Consider the following 11,917-nt stretch of genomic DNA (forward strand, 5'->3'; position numbering starts at 1 on the left):
GCGTCGTCTTTGTCTCCCGTCTCCTTTTGTCTCCGTGGCAACGATCACCCCTAAATATGCGTTTGGTTTGTCCCGAGTCTGCAACTGGTGCCGATACCTGGCAGTTGTGGAGGCCAAATATTACCCCTGAGGGGTAAACGGGGGGGCACAGACTCCAGAAAGTAAATAAAACGGGCATAAAAAGGTTTTATGAGGTGGTAATCGGACATTGTGTCGGTCAGGAAGTCAGAGTCAGATCATAAAACACGGCTAAATTAGCTGATGTGGAATCCTGCCCAGACTTTTTTCCTTTTCCCCTCACAGGTTGTTTTAATCAGCAAATATCTCACAGCCACAGATTTGCAGGACTTTAACGTGAAATCTGTCACAATAGCCTTTTCTTGCTACTTTAATATAGAAAAGATGCCCTGAAATTGGGAGAAATCCCCTCTGGTTTGGAGCTGCCACATTTATAAGGTTCATGTGCTGAATGGGTCCATTTTCTGCTATTTTTAAACTTCCTTCACAACCATTTATCAAAAAACAAATATTGATTTTTAAAAGAAATTGCACTTTATCTTATACAGAGATTCTATCTATTTTTAGTCTTCTAAATTGAATGAAGTGGAGCAATAATTAGCTGTTTCAATTTTTACTTGAGATTTATTCTTATCCACTTTTATCACTTACAAATATTTTTAACCTAAAGAATATATTTTAAAATAATTATCTGGATCCCCCCCCCCCCACCCCCCAGGTTTCTAGAAAACAGATAAGCTTATATTATCGAGGCTAAAAATTGAAGTTTGCGTAAATTCCCAGAAATTCTTTTTTTCTTTCTTTTTTCTGTTGGTTGGACTTTAGTGAGTATCGAGTTAAGCAGGGACAAACCCCCTGAGAACAGAGCAAAGTTGGATTAAGAGCAACACACACACACACACACATGCTGAGGTTAAAAAAACATGGACAAGTTTCCGTATTTTCCAGGGAGTCTCCATTATTTCAGGCTTGGGGTCTCTAATGGTATTTCATTGTAATTGCGATGATGTCAGACTGTCCGTCCACCCTGACGGGCTTCTAAAAACAACAACAAGGGGAGATTGGTTCCATTCAGCTGGTTGTTGTCCAGGCAGACGCACAGGACTCCAGCAGCTGCAACCAAAGAGACGGAAAAGGTAAGAAGATCATTTTTTGAAGGTCTTTTCCAGAGCAGACATGTCGCGCCATCTTTACCTAAAAACCCCTTCGAAGCAGACGCACTCCTGTTCTTTTACACATGTATCTTATTTAATTCCCTATAAGAGCAGTAAAGCCAGTTTGTAGCGGTCCCATGCCTTTAATAAGCATTTCTTTTCATGCCACAACTATTTTTATTGCTTCTACTATTTTTAAGGCTCTGCTCAGCTGCTTGCAGAGCTGTTGGGTAGATGCCTCCCCCTCCAGCTCTAAATTACTTTATTTTTAATTACACAAATGATATTCCACTTTATTCGGCAGCATTTTGCTGAAAAAGTAGTTATTTTGTCTAACAAAGTGCAGAGAGTATTGATGGTTTGCGGTTGCAGTTCCCACCACGAACACTAGAGGGAGCTGAGACGCTGGAAGTCAGATTTATTTAAATCTTTCTGTATTAATCTGCTTTTTTAAGTCTTAAATTAATTTTAAAAAAATACTGTCCCGTTCAAAACATCTTAAAAGAATGTCAAAAATATAAACCTTGTCGTTCAGGCATTTTATTTAGACTTTATTTCAATGTGTATGTTGGCCACTTGAATAATCAACGTAACCTTATTTCCCAGGATGCACCGCTCTCTCCTCCTGCTCCTGGTCGCCGGGACGCTCGCGGCATGCGTCGCCCTGACCAGCACCCTCCACGGCTTCCGAGGCTGCGCCGTGCGGGAGTTCTCTTTCGTGGCCCACAAGCCCGGCTGCAAGGGTCTGCGCGTGACAACGGAGGCCTGTTGGGGGCGCTGCCACACCTGGGAGGTAACGATCGCGCTGATTCAGTAACTGGTAGTCTGGGACGGGGAGGCGATGATGAATGACCCGGGACTCGACCCAAACCACAGGAAGGCTGACGACCATCCCTGGACTCGTACCCGCAAGTACTTAAGAAATGCTCGAGCGGCGGCCAGCGGGGAGGGTCGCCGAACCTTCGCTGAACCCGTTCTGGTTCGGAGTGGTTCAAATTTCACCGCCGCCTAATCGGAAAACCAAATTTACAGCGCCGGGGGAACCGAGTCAGCTCTAAACCCTTTAGAGACCGAGGAGCCCGGCTAACGACCTCCATCGGGTCAAAAGGTCAAAGTCGGGAGGTCTAAAAAAAAAAAAAACGCGTCTCAAACTTTTTCTCTTGTCCCGAATTGTCTGATTTCCTCCCAGCACGTCCGAAGGTGATCCACCCGTGTGTGTGTGTGCCCTTCAGAAACCCGTGCCGGACCCGCCCTACATCCACCGCCACCACCGCGTGTGCACCTACAGCCAGATGCGTCACGTGACCGTGCGCCTGCCGGGCTGCCAGCCCAACGTCTCCTCCCTCTACCACTACCCGGTGGCCCTGCAGTGCCACTGCGCCGTCTGCTCCCCGCAGGACACCGAGTGTGAGACCTTCTGAGGGAGACGTCGGGAAGGGGGGGTCCACTCGCATATTGTACCGGATCAACGCAATAAAGGGGCAATTTATGAGCTCTTGGCTTGACTTTTATTCCAGGGTGGCGAAATGGTTCAAGGTGGGGGGGGGGTTGGTCCTTAAAAATGGAACTGTTAGCGTAGCGGTTAGCATGGCGCACCAGAGGAGTTAAACAAACCGGTTCAGGTTCAAGCGGCAGAAAACAGAAGTTTATTGAAACACGAGCTGGTCACAAACTGTACAGTGCATTCTTGCTCTCTCTACGTCGACAGATATGTACACGTTGTCCTTTATTGCATTCTCAAATTCACAAATATAAATAATTCTACATTCTTTGGTCTGTTTTTAGTGGTTATTGCGGAACCCTTGTGACCAGAAATGGCCCTAAATTTGCTTTATTGAGTCACCGAATGCTTTTAAATCAGTGGGAAACTCCTGGAAAGGTTTTGAAACTCCTGGAAAGGTTTTGAAACAGTGCAACGATGAGTCGGGTCTTTTTAGAGCGAGAGATTCAGTTTGTGCGTCGGACGTCACGTCTTAACACACGTGAGCGGACAGAACAGGTCGTCTTTACAGACTGGAGATTACAGTGAGGCGGCGGCGGGCCTCGCGGCGGCGCCGCGGGGGCGGGAAGGAGGGGGGAGGGCAGCTGAGGCGTCGCCGGGCTTCAGTCATTTACCGACGGCTGCTCCGCGGCTCAGTAGCGGGACCTGCGGCACATGTCGCAGCGGCACGCCTTCGCTGTGAGGATCTCCATCTCGTCGTGGTGGCGGCCTCGGGGGCAGTCCAGGCGAACTTTGACCTGAGAGAAGACGTGGAGCTGTCATGGAGAGAGCAGACCCCCCCCCCTCCCTCCCCAGGAGCCATCGGGGTCGCTCACCTTGGCGTCCCTGCTGATGGTGCAGCAGCGTGAGGCCGAGGTGATGTTGTGGGTGAAGTTGGAGGCCACCAGCACCGAGTACCTGGAGGGGAAGGCGCTGGATTCGCAGTAGCCCACGCAGGCGAACACCAGGTGGGTGCCTTTGCACGTGCCGCGGCGGTCGCTGCGGATGGTCACGTTGAAGGCTGGCGGGTGGAGAGAGAGGGTTATTTCCTGGGTGATAAAGCGCCCCCTAGTGGCGGGAAAAGGCCGCCGCCCCAGAACAGCGGCGTGATTGACAGCCGCCCCCGAGGGGCCGGAAGGGCGACGCCACTTACGGTGGAGGTGGCACCCCGGGGCGAGGCTGCGGCTGTCGTGGCTCCGGCCAATCGGAGAGAAGAGCAGCAGCAGCGACATCACTGGGAGCGCCAGCAGGCACAAGTGTGAGATGGTGCTGGGCGACATCTGGATGGAAGCCTGGAGGGCCCAAACAAACACTGAGGTAGATGAGGCGTTGCCACGACGACGGTTTTAAAAAAAAAAAAAAAAAAAGCAAATGAATGGGCCGCTACTAGCGGGTCTCGCTGCTGCTGACGGTAAAGGCTAACAGGTGGTCTCAAGCGCCGACTTCCGACCGGCGAGCTTTGCCAGAAGCCCCTCCCACCTCCGGCGAGGTGATTTCCCACCCGTCGCTCCCGTCTCCCCGGGTGTCACTCAGCTGACTAACAGCGAAGACGGAGAAAAACCCTGTTGTCGCTCTCGTTTCCGTCCGCCTCATCTCACAGCGACCTGCTGAGTCAGCACGCTAACCTACACATGCGGCGATCTGCGTGTGCTCACGGGCGCCAACACGTGTGTAAACAACCATCGGGGGGGGGGGGCAGCTTTTTCCAGCCCCGCTCTTCTGTGACTGATGAGCCGGGTCTTTAGGCCGCGGGGGAAATGGAAATACCTGAACCCCCCCATGAAGGGTTTCCACGCCTGAAGGTCGTGCGTTCGAGACCGTTAGCGGGAGGCTAATGGAAGCTAATTGTTAAAAGCAAGCAGACGACTTAAAAAGAGCTGCTCAGGCTGTTTTTGGGCCGCGCAGGTTTTCCCCAAAATGAGTTCAAAACCATCTATTTTGAGCACATATGCACATTTAAAGCTGCCGCCTCGTTTTTAACAGAGCGTAGCATCAAATGAGCGAAGTCTCAGTTATTTCTACACATATTCTACAGAGAAATTGACCTGGAACGTCCTTAAACAAGCAGAGGAAAACGAATTAAAGGTCTATTTCGCCACTTTTTTACCTCTAAATCCAACATTAAGAGTAAAAAAGCTGCTGGTTCTTACCTGGAGACGACGGGCGGCTCCTGGGACGCAGGGCAGGTGTGTCGGCCGACAGGTGTGTGCGCGCAGGAGTGTGTGCGTGTGTGTGTGCGTGCGTCCCGGGGCTCATCTGCAGATATAGGCGACACAGGTGAGAGCGGGGGGGCCCTTAAAGCCGTGGACACGCCCACATTCGAGGGGAATCTTCGCTTTTGTTTTTTTTTACCTGAATAAATAAAAGATTTTAAAAAAACAACCCCTCCAGCGTCCTCAGACGTGTCTAAACCATCCCGCTCTTGGCGTCTGGTACCATCTCAGTGTCCCTCTGCCCTCCTCCCAGTTTTAAACCTTTGGGGGGGGGGGGACGCTGCTGTGACACAGAGGAAAACTAGATAGGTTTTCCATCAGCGCGCAGCTTCAGCCCAGCGTCTGAAACCACACTGGAGCTGTTGTTCTGGACGGGGGAGACGGTCCGGGTCGGGTCAGAGGGCACCGAGGGGTTCTGGGTCGGGGGGGGGGGGGGTCGGCAAAGCCTCCAGCGGGTAAAGAGATCTTTTTTATGGACTCTGGCGGGATCTGGACCCTGGAGCGGGACAGACCGCAGAGGAGCGCGTCTCCGAGGAACCGGGCTCGGGGGGGTGAAGGCTCGCGGTCCCGCTCCGATATTAGGCAATAAAAAAACAAATGGCTTTTCCTGAAGAACCGCCCGACAACCGAAGTCGGCCGGTTTCCAAACGCGCTGGACGTCGCGGCGGGAGCGAGACGGGACGCTTCAGCCAACGTTGGCACCGGCGCGCCGCGACCTTTGACCCCTTACGCCCAGCAGAAAGTCTTTATTCAGAACTCATGAGAGCAGCAGCAGATGTACAGGAGGAAACAGTCCGGAGCAACACGGAAAACACACGGGAACGGAGAACAGTGGGCTCGCTAACGCCCGAACTCCTGCGCGTGCCCCCGCTAAGCAAAACACACTCGTCAACTTACGGCCCCTCCGTGCCAAAACGTTCCCAATCTGGTTATGTCAACGGAAAACAGAATGTGTGACATCACCCCCCCATTCCATCCTCGTTACGCGCGAAGATACAACACAATTAGCGTGTCGGCGGTGTGTGTATGTGTGTGTTTCTCGGGATTCCATGCCAACTGGTGCTGGGGTGTGGTGTGTGTGTGTGGGGGGGGGGGGGGCATCTTAGTGAACGGCTGCTCTTCACTCCATGGACGCGCGTGGCGACGTGTTTGTGTTGCTGGCCGGCCCCGGCTGCCGCGGCGACGGTGCCATCTTGAATTACTATAATGTCATTAATGCGTCCGCTTCCGCTCTGTTATTTTACTCTCGTGCGCGCCCGTTTCTCACTGCGATGGTGACGCGTGTGTGCATCACCGCGTCTGACAGGATACTCCAACATAAGTGGAGGGTTACACAAGGTTTTCCTGTTTCTATGGCAACGGCTGACCCAGTTAGCCTGACGTAGCGACACACGGGTACCAAACGCACCTCGATCCCGTCCCATCACCTGTCTGGAGCCGTCCCCCCCCCCCTTGAAACGGGTTTTCGAGCGGACGCGGCTTCACAGCAGCCTGTGGTGGCTCAACTGTGTCTGAACTTCCTGGATATGCGACCGTACAATGATGGGAAAAAGACTCGGCCGCCGGCTCCTTTTAGTCAGATGTCTCGTAAAACACCATATGGACATAAACCCCAAAACCGCGACGCTCGTCCCGACATCCTAAACTGGGCTTGGTCCTCACAAGGACAGTAAAGTCTGACAACCTGGACACACACGCACGTGACTGGTTTAAACTGATTGGGGGGGGGTTAAGGTTAACACACAGCCGTTTAAAACAGTGACGGTCTGGAGTGAATGAATGAATAAATGAAGATAGCTGAGGGAACTGCAGCTAGCTGAAGGAACAGAACTCGTGCTCATGAACTGGGGGGGCCGCCCCAGAACAAAACCAGCGGGGGGGGGGGGGGGGGGAGTCCTCGGGCGCCTCAGGGCTCTTTGACGAACAGCGAGAACGGGAAGATGTAGCTGCGGGAGGAGAAACGGGCTTTAGAGAGGAGCGCGATGTTGTTAGCAACGTTAGCATGACGGTTGTGTGGAGTCGGTGCCGAGCTAATGTCGGCGCCTCCCGAACTGACCGCAGAGGAGTGACCTCATGTTTGTGGGCGGGGCCAACCCAACTAACCTGGCCAGGCGGGTCAGGAGTCCCGGCCTGGCGGGTGCGTCTGGCCCTGGCGAGCGTCTTCTCCGTCCTCGTCAGACTCGTCTTCGCTGCGGCTGCTGTGTTCGGTCTCGGGCCGGACCTCTGAGCTTCCCGAGTTCTGCTAATTGTTACGGAATGAAGGAAAAAGTCAATTACTGGAACTGGATAAGAAGCCTTTGCTAAAAACGGAATCAAAGAGATCAAAAGCAAACGTGAATTCAGAAGATCGCGGATGAAGTTTAGCTAAATGTGCTAAAGTCCACATGCTTAGCTATCGATGAGGAGATGCTCGCCGGCTAAAAAGCACTTTTAACCGAAGCTACTGTTTATAAACCAAAGTTGTTCTCGGTCTTTGGGGTTTAAGACTTTTAAACTCGCTTGTGCGAGCTGAACGCTCACCTAATGATCCCCTTCTTTGTTGGAGCGTAAGCTGTTTGAAGGCCTGACGTTGTCAGTTTAAATCATTTTTTCCACTTCAGAAGGGAAGAGAAAGGAGTCGGGAATGTGTGTAGAGATCAGATGAGATGAATAACCAGGGAAGGGGGGGGGGAAAAAAATAGTAACGGGGTAAACGGGGTAATTTTCAGGCTTTGTTGCTAACCAAACTGATGCGTATCAGCAGAAACACAAGCGCCCTCGCTTAGAAACGTGGACACGCTTTGTCTGATGTCATGCTATTATTAACCTTAATAATACTCGTTATCCTACCTGTCTGCGCTAATGTTAGCCCCGGGGCTACATCGGAGGCAGAGCGGCAGGAAGAGCGCGTGTTTATGTACGCGGTAGAGAAGAAACAAAAGAGTGTTATGAGTCTTAAATTGAAAGACGAATTGTTTTCGGGGCAGAAGTGACGCCTTTATTTGACATTTAAGAGGGTGGCGAGTCATGGCGGCAGTAAAACGTGATGAGTAACAGGCTGAGCCACACAGAGTCATGAAAGCACTCGCCTCGGCAACGTCCCCGCCGCTTTGCTGGACCTCTTCCCCCGCAGGCGCGCTCCGGTGCTGCTCACTGGAAGCCCGGAAAAGTGTGGAATTTAGACAAAAGCTTCGGAAATGTTGCGATCCTCTGATAAGTGGGAGGCTGCTGTGCTGGGAGCGAAGCTAAATATTGTCTCTGGAAGTCTTTGGTCAAACGTTTGGGTCTTGAAAACGTCCTTCTCTCATTTGGAGCTTCACGCTAAAGTCACATTGCCCAGAAAATCCCCCCAAAATGCCGGTTAAACGATCCCAAACCTCACCATCTGTTTCTCAACACTCAGTATTCACCCATATGTGCTCGGTGAAATGCATTGTGGGATACCTCGCTGTCTTAAGCTAGGTCTGCTTGCAGCGAGGACCCTTTGACGTGTGCACCCCAGCGCCCTTCAGCTTCAAGACGCCACTCGTGTGGGTTCGGGACGGCTCGGTATCCCACAATGCATTTCACCTCGGTTGAGACCTCGCCACGGGCGCGCCGCGACTCCCGTCGAGCGTGTGGCCGGGCGAACGGCGAGCTGGCTCCGTCACGCGCGCCAACCACGGAAGCTATCGTTCTGCGTTTAGCGGTACATCCCCCCCCCCCCCCCCCCCCCCCCCGGGCGGCGTGCGGGAACCGACCCCACGCGCGAACACGCCCGCGCCGTGTGCCGACATGTGCGCGGTGGTCAAGGCGCTGAACGCTGGAGCCCATTTCCTGCCGAGCGCTGACGGCTTGACACTCTCGTGTCCGCAGGATATTTTCCCGCTTTGTGCATCTGAGTGTGTGTTCCTCACGCTCGGCCGAGCTGGTTTATATAAATTCATTACCTGGAGCAGGTGGGGGGGGGGGGGGCATGACTCAGCTGCCGCCATCGGCCTTTTCTATAGAACATTAACAATGAGGCGAGCGTGTGTGTGTGTGTGTGTGATGTTATGAGCCACTTTTACCTGTTTTGCTGCTCATCCCACACAGGAATAATGACATCATATCCACTGGAGCTCAGCCTAACCCCCCCTTTAGCAAATTAAATGTTATCTGTACATTATTTATGTATAATCTACCTGATATGACCTCTGACCTTGGACCCGTAAGAGACAATGAGTTTGCAGAAGCCACGAATGAGCAAACGGACAGTTTGAGGGTGAGTTTAGCACCTTCACCTTCACGACCCGGTCCCACCGGGCCCACGGCTCAGCCGGGTTTTCTTTCCTACCAGGTGGACACCTGCTTTGACCCGAGGGTCCAGTTTCTTTTGTAAAAAACTGGGTGGGACAGAAAACCCGGCTGGCTTTATGGCCTTGGATTCAAACTATTTGTAACAGAAATATGCCATTTAATGACCAGATTCCTCAAAGGGAAGAGCCCTAGATGCACGGAAGGGGTTTGGACTCACCTGATCACGCACACCTTGCTCTCATACTCCAGCTCCTTCTCTAACTCCTGTAGCACAGCGTCCTCTAGTGGTGACTCTCTCCTACAGCGCTTTGGGGGGCTCTGTTCCGGCTCCTCTCCCCCCTGCAACACACATCACTGCCCGTCTGTGATCTGTCAATATGGCGGCTAATAACAAATCACAGTGGAATAGCAAAAACAATCCAGTGGAATCAAACAAAACAGACCTTAATGGAGCAGGAAGTGTCGCAGTCTTCTGTTGAACTGAACGAGGCCTCTGAAATAATAATAATAATAATAATAATGGGTAAACAATGGATGAACAGGACGCCGACCTGCTTGAATAAAGCACAGTGGCGTGATGGCAACAGCCCAGAGAGTCAAATCTCACTCTTCTCCTCCAGGCAGATGATAAGAACAAAGGGGAACACTTTTACATCGCTCTCATGCTGGCTGCACATCACCTTCGCCGCCCCCCTCCAGCGCCTCTTATCTGAGGACGGCAGTTAAGAGAACGTAGAACAGGGAACGGATGCTAAACAGGAGCGCGTTTGTGCACAGCGATTATAATGCTGATGGAATGAACCCCTTTAAAATGACTAAAGGATACAAGGGAAGACGTTAAAGTGGATGCTGGAGAAAGGCTGGAGGCTGTTGAGGTTCCCAAGGACCGTTCTGACGATCCTCTGTGGGGGTAAAATAAAGAGATGGGGTTGCACAACAAGTACGACGTCATTCGGTCAGAGAAGAAGCAGACGTTTCTGGAGAATGAGGAAGAATGTGGGTGTTGGTGAATCAAGAAAACAAAGGTAGAAATACCCTCAGCTCCTGTCTGAAGCATTTTCTTCTAACAAAAAAAGCACAACGTTAGCACAAATATTCACTTATAGAATTAAAGGCAGCATTGAGGATTGCAGGGAACTTATGAGAGCTAGAAAACGGGGCTGATGCAAAATGTTCAGCTTAACTAACACATAACAGAGAAAAGTGCTCTAAAAGGGCCTTAAAATGGAGGAAAACTCCGTTTCTCCTCTTGCCTGAAGCACAACTGTCTTTGCAGCAGCATTTTGGACTGATAAACAGTTTGTTAAAGCTTTGAGGAGCTGAAACCTGGGAAGAAAGAGGGAGGAATGGCGGGGAATCATGCAAGGATGCTGGAGGCTTCCTTCATTTCTCTGCTTTGGCTTTGCTGTCTGCACATTTGTCCCCATGGCTCCTGTTGTCTGTCATCAATGGACAAGCAGAAATGAGAGAGCGAGGAAGGGATCTTGCCTGATCTTGCCGCTGTTGCGCCTGATCTCGAACTTGTAGATCACGTTTCCACCCCTGAAAAAGCGAGTTTCTGACGGCGCTGGAGGGGCCTGAGACTGCATGGCTGCGATGATTAATTACGAATTTATTACAAAAACGGTCTCGCTTTATTGAGTACACATAACGACACAGTTAAATTATTTACTTATTAATCCTGGGGGGGGGGGGGGCGGCGGCACTTGTGGAATTAAATGTTCCAAATTACACTGCGCACGTAACCGAGCGAAAATGCTAGTTAGCTAGTGAAGAAATAAAGTTTGCGTGTCGCTCATACACACTCTCTCTCTCTCTCTATGTCACACACACACACACACACACACACACACACACACACACACACACACACACACACACCACACACACACACACACAGAGAGAGAGAGAGAGTTATAATTACCGTAATCTCTATAAAGCAGGCGACCAGGACGTGTCGACGCAATCGCTCCGTTATTATTCCGCCCCGCCCACTACCAATTTACCGCTTGTTCCGGTTTTTATCGTTCGACTTCCGCTGAAGGACAAAGTAGTTTCCGGTAGCTTAATTTCTGTTCGTAGCTGCGTTTTTTTTGTCTATAAAACTGACATGACAAACAACTGTGCTGCTAAAGTTTAAAAATGGAAACACGAACACTGTGATGATCAGACGACATGACAGCATTTATATTGGTAAAAGTATCAAGTTAGCTGTCTAAACATAAGTATATTAAAATGGTTGCACACATACACGCAGATATTAGGGGCAGAACAGCCTTTATCCTCTCCACATGCTGTCTATACATTTACAAAAGTGTGTGTTGTTGACACAATTGTTGCCATTAAGCTCAACGGGGCTTTGTAAGTGCAGACTGTTCCAGGCTGCACTGGTCTTTCACACAGCAAGCCTGTTAAAAAGTTAAAATATAGTTCCTAGTAAGGTCAAAGTTCGTTATGTTCATATTTTTTTCTTGACCTTTGGGGGTCATGAGGTGGATCCCAGATGCATGTGGGCATTTTTGTATCTGACTTGAGGGTACCCCAGAGCCCTACTACCAGAACACCTCCGAGACCAGGACTTCCACTTCTCAGTCCAGTCCCCTACAGACTGAGCCCACCCTGCCCCGAGTTTATGTTGATTCTACACTACTGATGAAATTAGCTCCTAAACAAATAAAACAGACATTGTTTTTAAATATTCATTTGTATTTTTTGCTTAATGAATAGGACAACACAAAAAGTATGTTATTTATTTCAATTTTACAGCCATTAAGTTAAAAATTAGGGGTTTTAAA

At 50.6% G+C, this 11,917-nt stretch overlaps 3 protein-coding genes across 10 annotated transcripts; 1 reads left to right on the forward strand and 2 right to left on the reverse strand.

Moving 5' to 3' along the window:
* The first annotated feature begins 113 nt into the window (after nucleotides 1-113).
* Nucleotides 114-2,664, forward strand: LOC130522256 (glycoprotein hormone beta-5-like). 2 transcript variants are annotated; one of them, XM_057026387.1, is made up of 3 exons: nucleotides 114-1,154; nucleotides 1,779-1,965; nucleotides 2,405-2,664. In XM_057026387.1, the coding sequence occupies exons 1-3, from the start codon at nucleotides 1,000-1,002 to the stop codon at nucleotides 2,591-2,593; spliced, it is 531 nt and encodes a 176-aa protein (XP_056882367.1). In that variant the 5' UTR covers nucleotides 114-999; the 3' UTR covers nucleotides 2,594-2,664. The 2 variants fall into 2 exon arrangements, with proteins under 2 accessions (XP_056882367.1, XP_056882368.1); XM_057026388.1 differs by having other exon boundaries at nucleotides 114-1,965.
* Nucleotides 2,665-2,795: 131 nt separating this feature from the next.
* On the reverse strand, nucleotides 2,796-6,547 carry gpha2 (glycoprotein hormone subunit alpha 2). 2 transcript variants are annotated; one of them, XM_057026390.1, is made up of 4 exons: nucleotides 4,803-6,547; nucleotides 3,806-3,944; nucleotides 3,489-3,673; nucleotides 2,796-3,410 (listed from the first exon to the last, which is right to left on the reverse strand). In XM_057026390.1, the coding sequence occupies exons 2-4, from the start codon at nucleotides 3,930-3,932 to the stop codon at nucleotides 3,306-3,308; spliced, it is 417 nt and encodes a 138-aa protein (XP_056882370.1). In that variant the 5' UTR covers nucleotides 3,933-3,944; nucleotides 4,803-6,547; the 3' UTR covers nucleotides 2,796-3,305. The 2 variants fall into 2 exon arrangements, with proteins under 2 accessions (XP_056882370.1, XP_056882369.1); XM_057026389.1 differs by having other exon boundaries at nucleotides 3,806-6,547.
* LOC130522252 (membrane-anchored junction protein) lies at nucleotides 5,597-11,160 on the reverse strand. 6 transcript variants are annotated; one of them, XM_057026381.1, is made up of 10 exons: nucleotides 11,047-11,160; nucleotides 10,611-10,713; nucleotides 10,158-10,182; nucleotides 9,949-10,024; nucleotides 9,730-9,831; nucleotides 9,566-9,615; nucleotides 9,340-9,461; nucleotides 7,934-7,997; nucleotides 6,969-7,107; nucleotides 5,597-6,811 (listed from the first exon to the last, which is right to left on the reverse strand). In XM_057026381.1, exons 2-9 carry the CDS (start codon nucleotides 10,709-10,711, stop codon nucleotides 6,982-6,984), a joined length of 666 nt encoding a protein of 221 aa, XP_056882361.1. In that variant the 5' UTR covers nucleotides 10,712-10,713; nucleotides 11,047-11,160; the 3' UTR covers nucleotides 5,597-6,811; nucleotides 6,969-6,981. The 6 variants fall into 6 exon arrangements, with proteins under 6 accessions (XP_056882361.1, XP_056882360.1, XP_056882356.1 ...); XM_057026380.1 differs by having other exon boundaries at nucleotides 6,969-7,104; nucleotides 10,158-10,185; XM_057026376.1 differs by having other exon boundaries at nucleotides 10,158-10,185.
* Between the last annotated feature and the right edge of the window lie 757 nt (nucleotides 11,161-11,917).

Source organism: Takifugu flavidus, chromosome 3, assembly GCF_003711565.1.
Source record: "Takifugu flavidus isolate HTHZ2018 chromosome 3, ASM371156v2, whole genome shotgun sequence".
In the NCBI taxonomy this organism is placed as follows: domain Eukaryota; kingdom Metazoa; phylum Chordata; class Actinopteri; order Tetraodontiformes; family Tetraodontidae; genus Takifugu; species Takifugu flavidus.